This window comes from Asparagus officinalis, chromosome 7 (genome assembly GCF_001876935.1).
Source record: "Asparagus officinalis chromosome 7, Aspof.V1, whole genome shotgun sequence".
NCBI lineage: Eukaryota > Viridiplantae > Streptophyta > Magnoliopsida > Asparagales > Asparagaceae > Asparagus > Asparagus officinalis.
Genome location: NC_033800.1, coordinates 41651771 through 41661887, shown reverse-complemented (window position 1 = coordinate 41661887; position 10117 = coordinate 41651771). Strand labels below are relative to the sequence as shown.

Below are 10117 nucleotides of genomic sequence, written 5' to 3'. Positions count from 1 at the left end.
TAGCGCACGGTCCAGATTATAAAAGTAAATAGTCGATTACTTCTTTCCCTCGGCCTTCCGTTTCCATTGCAGACAAAAGTCCCCGCGGTCTCTTTCCGTTCACTCTCGTCCATCAACTCGGGACCACCTTCGGGGACTTCCCCCATTAAATTCACAGTAGTCGCTCTACATTTTTTTCTTTCTTCTTTGTTTTCTGGTCTAGGTTTTTTTTCTGTCGCTCTTCTCTCTGCCATGGAGTTGAATTCGAATTCACCGTCGCTGCTTGCTGGAAGAGAGATCCATGGCTTCGACACACTAGCAGGTACTACTCCTAATTTCAAGTTCTAGGGTTTCTTTCTCTAATTTCTGTTGATTGGGAGTTCTTGTGATTGTGGTTATTTTTCCTTTTCCTTTCTTTTTCGTTGAGTGCAAACAGTATCGTTGTTTTATTTTTGGTTAATTATGTGTTGGGTGTTGGATGCTGGGGTTTAGGTTGCATTTTGATTGATACAGCCTTTGTCTGAGTTTTGTTTAGAGCTTTTTTACGAATTGGGGCTTTGCCTCTTTGTTTATTGTGATTTTATATGCTGTTGATTGTAAGAAAAAGAATATCTTCTCTCTCTCTCTCTCTCTTTCGAAAAGAAGTTCATTTGTGCAAAAAGAAGAAGAAAAACTTCATTTTCTGGTAACATATATGCATATATTTTTGGAACATGGACTTTGATGATTGTCTAGCTGACAGTAGTCAGGTTTTCCAGAGCAAGTTCAGCCTAGTATAATTGAAGGATGTCCTATTGCCCCGTGGATGCCCAATATATTCTCTGTAGCTTACTGGTTGAAGATGTAAAACTACTAAGAGTAAGTTGCAGAAGTCGTCAACTTAAGGAAACTCGGTGTGAATGGAAGACTAGAATCTTATGATAGGTTCATGCCAAGGTTGTAGCTAGGCAACCTAGGTACTGGCACCGGGCCTGGAGCCTAGAGCCTAGGAAAGACCTAGGCGTTTTCCTTTTTTTATTTGTAATTACAGCAATTGACAAAAATGCATCAAATTCATAGAATATTACAAAAAATAAAAAATAAAAATAGCGATGCATAATCAACCTCAATGTTATAGAAAGCGCTAGGTGGCAAGCTGGCGTCTAGAGCCTAGGAAGGGCCCAGATTTTTTTTTTGGTTTAAGTGGTGGTGGTGGAGGTTTTGTTAGAGCATCTCCAACAGCTTCCCCATTTTATTGGTATTCTCACTTTTGGAGAATTTTGGGCTTTTTTTTGGTCCAACAGATTCCCTATCCCATTCCCCAAAATAGGGATGGAGGAAGAAAAAAGGGGAGTCTTCCCCAAATCTGGGGCATTCTTTAAATATTTGGGGAAAGCTTGGTCATGAATACGGCACGTTCTTCAAGACGGGATGGATGAGAAAATAAATATAAAACAAAATCCGTAATTATAAAAAAAACCATGGGGGCAGTTCCAATGCATAAGAGCAGCCAAAAATAGGGATGTAGAATATTTTTATTATTGTAATAAATGCAGGATTCTTCAAAATGGGGAAGCTGTTGGAGTTGGAGCAAAAATAATTTGGAGAATATGACTTTTGCTTCCCCATTTTGGAGAAATTTTTAGGGAAACTGTTGGAGATGCTCTTAAAGGTTGGAGGAGGTGCTCATAGATGGTGAACGAAGCTAGAGGGGTTCGGAGGACATGAGGGACGCAGTGGGGGAAATCACGACCGAGACCTAAGATGAAGCTCTAGCTTCCTTCTTTCTTCTTGCCTTCCAGTTTCCACAACATTCTTGGACAACTTTGAATGTGATGCGACAGCGATCTCTAAGTGATACAATCCTACCAAAGTAAAGAGAAGGCCAAATTCAGGCATATTTTGCATTTCACAAAAGTTGAGCTGATGTTCATTCAAAAATTTGACAAGAAACTAGAACCTGGTGGTTATCTAACCGACAAATATGGTGCTATAGGGTCATAATGTTGGGTGATTAGTGAACAGGGTGGTCAAAGAATAAATTGAGCTAAAATTAGTTGAGATGGATAATTTGCAAGGCATTCAGAAGAAATCAGAGATAGCTTCAAGGGGGGCAAGTATGAGGAAATAATTATTTGACATTGTTTGGACGCTTGTAGAGGGGACCACTTAGAGCATGATTCAAATACAAAAATTATTGTAAAAGGTTGGCTATAACTAAATGTACACCAGAATCGAAGATTCAGGCAATGAAATGGATATAACTGTTTCTAATTTAGTAGTGGAGTGATGAAGTTACCCTAGCAGCTGAAAGGAGAGAATCAATTGATATAATCAAACCCAAAAATTTGAGACCGAGGCTTTCTTATTCTTTTTGCAGTATACATGATGTTGCCATGTAAGTGGTTCAAACTGAGGTCAAAACCATTATGTGCCCAAATGAGCTCAAGTCATTTACTACTGTTTCTATCTAAAAGAAGACGAGCAACAGACATTTTCCTGAATTCAAAATTTTTTTGACCCATTTTCTAAACAAAGTGGACATTCTTTTTACCAATTCTAAGGCAAAAAAATATTTTAAAATTAGCTTTTTGTTAGTTCTTAGTCATGAATGGTCATCATTGTCTATGTAGTTTTTTTTATTTGGAATTGATATATTCACTAAACTTTCTTATCATATCTTTTATACAATACTACATTAAAAGCAAGAAAACATAAATATAAAAGTTATTAATCATTTCCGTTGACTGAAATTTTGACATTAGAGGTATTGTCTGGTACATGTAAACAGAAGCAACTTCTATTCTTTGTTACCAGCATCTAATGACGGCTTTACTCTTTTAACAGATTTGGACATAGAAAGATTGATGAAAGAGGCCCAGCACAGGTGGTTCCGACCAAATGAAGTTCATGCAATATTGAGCAATTACGGATACTTTAAGATTCAGCCGCAACCAGTTGACAGGCCTAAAAGTATGGTGCTGCCTCTTTGCACTATATATTTTATTGTCATGCAAACTTTCTACACTGTCATTTTATGTTTATCACTCTGTAGTGCTTGCTAGATGCGTTCATGCATGCATTTCTTTCATTTTACCTGTCACGTGTCTTTCATTAAATTCTGAATAATGGTATACAGCAGACCATGAAGTTTGTTCCATCAAGCCCTAGCATTATCCTTAGCAGGAATTGCACACGATGCATTTATTTGGTGCCCATCCTTGCTAATAGAGGACATAGGGGCTTCACATTTCTGGGTGTTCAAATAGGCTGATGAATAATAAAAGTGGAGTCTTACATCTAGTAAATATGTGCATGATGAGTATTTATGTTTATCCTTTGCTATTTGTATAGATCAAATAAATGATGTGTTGTTACATAATGAGGAAAAGTGATGTTGAGCAGCAGTACACGAATCAGTTTTGCTTATAACCCCAAGGTAGGGAAATTAAAAAAAAAGGGTGACCTAGCTGCATAATTTTTAGTCATTTATTCTTGATGTAGAGTGATGGGGGCCAGCCATCATTCTAGACCACAATCATGAATATCACAACTGAGCTTTTCTTCTTCCTTCAAGATGGTCATGGTGCTCATATGCATATCAGGACGGATCCCATGAAGGATTGGCTCAATTACTATTGTTGATTATCAGCTTGATATCAATCCTAGCTTATTTTGGTTTTCACTACTTAGGGATGCAGTATTGTATAGTTTTCCATCAATATGTTGGTTTACTTCTGTCGTTTTGTTTACCAAATATTGAACTAAAAGCACTTAAAGCCCTTCTTTACAGAGGAGTAATATCAGAAAACTGCTATTAAGTGATTGGTTTGACTGTATTGTGTAAATGTCGGCATATTTTGGATAGTTGGAATGCGCTTTAGCTCTTTGTTTAGCTAGGCGGTTGGCTCATAGGTTCACCCCTATCCCTATGTTTGTCTATAAAATCTGTAGTTCATCAGGGCTTCACCTAATTATAATTGGCATCAAAATGAGATGGGGCAAAATACTTGGGGAAAGTTTATGCTCATGTATGTTGTGTATTTGCATGTTCTTATGTATGTATATATGCATCTATGTTTTTACACTCTTTTGCATGGGGATGCATGCCTTTGAGTTGGTAATTATGATCTTTGAAGGTGTACTTATGACTGCATGGGCATACATGCCTGTGGCCATTAGCAACAGTAATGCGTGAGAGGGGATGGGGCAAATATATTCTATTTCTGTATGGTGGGCATGTGAATGCTCACTTATCAGCGTGGTTTATAATTTGTAATACTTAGACATATCATTCTACAGACTAAAGGGGAGCCTTGGCGCAATGGTAAGAGTTGTCGCCGTGGGACCTGGAGGTCACAGGTGCGAGTCATGGGAACAACACCTTTTTATAAATGCAAGGATTAGGCTCCATACAGTAGACCCAAAGTGCTCCGACTCCTTCCAGACCCTGCAGATTGCTAGAGCTTCATGCATCAGGCTGCCCTTAAACATTATGTAGACCATTTTATTGAAAACCTTTTTTCTTTTGCCAAATCTGGTCCATCACAAGTGAGATTTATGGCCTTATTCAATTAATCTGTGTGACTTGATGAACCAGTCAATGAAGACCTATGCAGCCATATCCTCCGTATATTTGATGCTGAGACCTTTTCGTGATTTCTTTAAACCTGGCGAACTGTACTAGTTACTAGCTAAATTGCACATGCATAATGCACGCGACAAAAAATAGAAATTAATATAAAATACTTTGTAATAAAAATAAGTAATATTGACTAAAATATCATGATTGTATTGGAGAAATAAATGTAGACTAACTTTGGTACAATATTGTTGTTATATAATTTGTGTTTTATTTATTTAACTACTAACATGTTATAGTCTTTTTAACTATTTAAGTAGAAAGTTGAATTTTTTCTTGCTAATATAATTTTGTAATTTTTATTTTCAATATTTTATCATTCTCAATTATCATGTCCGAATAAAAAAGATTTTCTCATGCCAATTTTTTACAATTTTCCTTCAATGACTTTAACTGTTATAACTTCTTTTAACTTTTCATTTCAATTATAAATATTAATTGGAGTATTTTAGAGCTTTTAATCTCTCAATTTTTTATTTTTATAATATATAATATTGAAGGTCTAATTTATAAGCTTGTTTGTAAAAGGAATTATAACTTTTATGAGAGACGGAGGGGGAGGGGGAGGGGGAATGACCAATCTACCCTTAACAAAAAATAATATTCCCTACAAAAACAACTATGGTGAAGGGGAATTTGTGACGATTCCTTCACATTTCTTTTCCCTTACTTTGTTCTTTATATGGTAGTATAGGCGTACCGATTTGGACTCAAATTCGTTCCTATTTAAATTCGATGTTTGATAACTCTTTTGTAAGGTCTATCCTCAAGTTTATGTACATCATTGTGCTTAATTATACGAAATCAACTTATACGAAATCAACTTTCTTTGAAAGTTGTTTTGCCTATGCATCAGAAAGCACCAAGTAAATGGACTGAAAATCAAATTGGTTACTTTAATGGACTAAAAATCAAATTGGTTACTTTAATGGACTAAAAATCAAATTGGTTGCAACTTCAGTTTATATGGGTTTAAAGAGTGTATGAGACCTTTAACATTTGGTTTATATGGGTTTTTAAAGTTATTAAATTAAGAGCATATATTCAGATCAGAAAATTAAGCTCTTAGTTGTGTAAATCTAAGCAAAATATCAATTTCAACTATCACTCTTGGGCCTACTTGATGCACACGCGCAAATAAAACTTTTCATGATATGGATCAAATTTTATGTGTATGTACGTGCATGGGTGGGTGTGGTTCTGAGTGTATATGGGGGTGTGCATGTGCATGCGTGTGCATGTCTTGTGTATGTTGCATGTGTGTGTGTGTTTGTGTATGTGAGAATTTAGGACATTAGATATGTTTACATGTGTGCTCATATGTTTGTATGTATATGCGTATGTATGTGTATATATATGTACACACACACACATATATATACACAAACATATGTACATATATAAATACTTGGTACCAATCTTACAGGTATACATTCAGTATAACTAAGTTTGATACTTGATAGAAATATGATTAGGCATAACTAAGTTTAGTGGAAATTGATGGTCCTATTTATTGGGTTATGATGGTGAAGCTAGAAGTCTAATTATTCCTATGTGCATTTAGCCTTACCCTACATGCATACATTTGCACATATACACGCGGACACACACATGCATTCATAACAACATACACATGTATACATGCAAACGTATACATACCTGCAGAATCACACACGGACATATGTGTGTATGTCTGTATGTAAAGTAATGTGTGTGTGTGATATATTGATAACACATCATATAACCTAAATAACCATAACAACTATACATTAAAAAAAACCTAATTTCATAAAAATCATAAACCTCCAAGTTTAGTCAAAATGCATGAGGAATACGCAAAATAAACTATTTAGGAAAATAAAATTATTTTTTATAACACCAGATAAATTAACTTTGAAAACTTGAATCTGGCATTCACAAATGTGATCTGATATAGAAGGCCACGCCTTGAGTAGATGAAGGTGCATCGTGCTGTGGGGGTTTCTCTATGGGTCAAAGTTGGCAAGGAGGTAGAGGAAATAGAGGAATGAAATATAGACATGGGAGCAAAACGAATCTTAAGGGATTTAAGAAGTGGTAGTGAGAATAAAATCTGGCTCAAAATTGAATACGACCACCCAATGCATATGTGGAAAAGGGAATAAACAATTTCAGAAGTGGTGATGAGCATAAAATCTGGCTCAAAATTGAATACAACCCAACGCATATGGCTGGCTAAGTTAATGATGGATTCCTGCTCAATCCTAATAACCGCATGTACAGGTCCAGAGATGTGTAGTCATGTAGTGCATATATTTGTCCTATATTCACTCAATTTGAAGCTGTTTCAAGGGCAAGCACATGCTAGACGTGTTGGAGAGGTATCCATCAGGTTTTTTGTGCATGCCTCTGTATGATATATGTTGGACATAAACATGGAATAACCACACTTCTATCTTCGCCATGGTTAGAATGTATTAAATATAATGCACGTTCCATCAAAATTTACCCAAACCTATCGTGCTAGGCTTGGGATTTCAGTCATAAGCGTGGACCCAGTCCTAACCTGCTTCAGCTACATGGGGCTGGGTATGAGTCGATTGGTTTGCTCTAATTTTATTAGTAGTTATTACTATCATAAAATTAATCCAATATTGTTTAGTTTCATTTATAATCTTCACTATGGAATACTATCAGTTTAATGAGAATATATCCATCTGATAGATTAACAAACTATAGTTCTAGCAAGGTAATCAATTTACTTTATTTTTCTGATAAATTTTGTTCAATGCAAATCTTTGTCATAAACCTTTTTTCTAGAAAATACTGTGGCTTGTAGCTATTCATTTTGTTTACTTTTTTGATGTTTCTGTCAAAACAACATGCTAACTGAAGCATAGATTCATGTTCTTCACAGGAATATTGAAGATGCTCAAGAGCACCTTTCTGTCATTTAATAGTAATTTGACAGATGTGACTAGGCCTGTTTGGTTGGTTTCCTAAAAATCAAGAAAAGGAAAAGGGTACATCAGTACATGGAAATAAATAAAATATTATTTTCATCCATTTCCATCCCTAAAACTCACCACAACATCCAATAAAATATTATTTTCATCCCACAACTCATCTCATATCATCTCCTAAAAATAAACCAAACACAAGAAATGGGTCACATCATCCAACTCATCTCATCTCCATCTCATCTCATCTTTAAAAATCACCCACATCATCCAATAATATGGTGACAACTCATTTCATCTCATTAACATTATTTCCACCCATTTCCTCAAAAAAACCAAGGAAATTTATTTCCTTAAGTGTGGGTCACATCATCCAATAATATAATGACAACTCATCTCATCTCATCTATTTTCTATAATATAATGACAACTCATCTCATCTCATCTATTTTCTTATTTTTAAGAATGAACCAAACAAAAGAAAAGAACCTATTACAACTCATCTCATCTCATCTATTTTCTTATTTTTAAGAATGAACCAAACAAAAGAAAAGAACCTATTACAAGAAATAGGTTTCTTATAATTCATTTCCATATTTTTTTAGCCAACCAAACAACCTCAAAACAAGTTTTCTTAAAAAATCACCAACATCATTCAATAATAAGGTGACAACTCATCTCATCTCATCTCTCATTCTTTGATTTCCTTCTTTTTTTAGCCAACCAAACAATCCCAAAATAATTTTTCTTAGAAATAGGTTTCCTATTTTTTGATTTCCCTCTTTTTTTAGGCAAACAAACAGCCCCAAGAGGAACTCACTGTTACTAGAGGACATCTTTGTGGTGAGTGGGTAAACTGGTATATCAACAGACAGGCTACAAGCTGATGGTGAAACCAAAGTAGTTTAGAAGGTTTTTAGACTCCCATACCATGGGAGTCGATGGGTTTGTCCACTATATTTTTTTTCAAGAGAAGAAAAAAAGAATTGATATATCACAATCTTTAAACAATGTATAATATCTAAAACTGATGCCCAATAACAATGTTTTGAAGTTAACTTTCCTTGAAAACTGATGATTGATAAGGATATATATAAAACTAAACTGCTAATATCTTCTTTTGTTATATAACTTTCTAGGCATCAAATCTCCATTTTACTATTTTGAAGCTTGTCAATTTTACGGGATGCAAAGAAAGTAGTTTGTGCTGCTCCATTTAAATTGCACAGAAGAGAAATTATGTAACATAGGCAGGTTTCAAACAACATGGACTAAGTACTAACTTGTTTGCCACCTTTTTTTGGCCTTTGACAAAGATGCTTACTTATTTGGTATATTAACCTCTGTGCATATAGTGCAAGCGGTTTGTTTTATTAAGACGATGGCTAATAGTAATGTTTTTGTTCTGATTGTTCCTCTGTTTTCAATTTATGTGATTTAGGTGGCACTGTTCTACTGTTTGATCGTAAAGTGCTGAGGAACTTCCGTAAAGATGGCTATAACTGGAGGAAGAAAAAGGACGGAAAAAATGTTCAAGAGGCCCATGAAAAATTGAAAGTCAGGCTCCATTTGTTTTCTTTATGTTGTATAAGGCATTGCTCAAACTTGAATATTGATTTATTATCTGCTAATAAGTTACTAGAGTGCTCACATCCATGTGAATGTCGTTATACCCCGTAATTTATGTAAATATCATCATATTTCGTCATTAGGCCTCAACATTTTTTAGTCTGTTAGTATTTACAAAATGTACTTTGAGCTACTTATGTTGCTAGCATGACATCATCATAGGAATTTCTAGAGATCCATACAAATTAGTCTATGGTATGATTTATGGTGCATTGTGCATAATGCTTTATTTGACTTCATTGTCATGTAGTAGCATCAACAAATGCTTTACTCATTATTGATTTTTTTATTAGCGACGAAGTTAGGAAGGTTTCTTGTGTTGCCTCCTCTCTTATCACTGTAACACTTACTGATTTGTATGTATTGTACATAGTACATTATATCAGTGCGAAATATAGATATGCTTTGTAATTGTAGTTGCTTTAGTTAGGCCTTTTGAAAGCTCAACTTTGCCTCATTTTTTGAGGTCAACCGCTGGGAGAAAACCCCTGAGGCCTATAATACTTTGTCAAGTGATGTGTATGCATGACATAGGAGTCGGCTGAATAACTGTGACCTTACTATCACTTTTCGATGGTGTAGACATTTGGATCTCTTTTGCATAGATCTATGTGTCAGGGGAGGTCCTGCATTTATTTAGGCTTGGTAACTTATTCTTAACATGGTGAAGTCCATTATTCTCCGAAATTCATCGTCGTGATTACTATAGGTATATGGATGTGTCTGAATCAGAGTGTATTTCACATTATCATCTTTTGATTCTCTCTTTCCTCTTTAAGCTAAGATATTATGCAGTTGTATCTGGATCAGCCTTATTTGCAATTAACTATTCTAAACTATAGATAAAGTTGCAAGATGTTTTTATCTGTGTGTGCATGATTCTTTAGCCTTTTTTTGGGTTTTTTTTTTTTTTTTTTTTTTTTTTTTTTTTTTTTTGGGGGGGTTGCTG

General features: G+C 35.0%; 1 protein-coding gene across 1 annotated transcript in view; it reads left to right on the top strand.

Moving 5' to 3' along the window:
• Positions 53-10117, top strand: part of LOC109847033 (calmodulin-binding transcription activator 6-like) — a 59903-nt gene continuing 49838 nt past the window's right edge. Inside the window, exons 1-3 of the mRNA XM_020416277.1 lie at positions 53-301; positions 2806-2931; positions 8981-9096. Coding sequence (XP_020271866.1) covers positions 232-301; positions 2806-2931; positions 8981-9096 — 312 coding nt within the window. The 5' untranslated portion in view covers positions 53-231. The remainder of the gene's footprint in view (positions 302-2805; positions 2932-8980; positions 9097-10117) is intronic.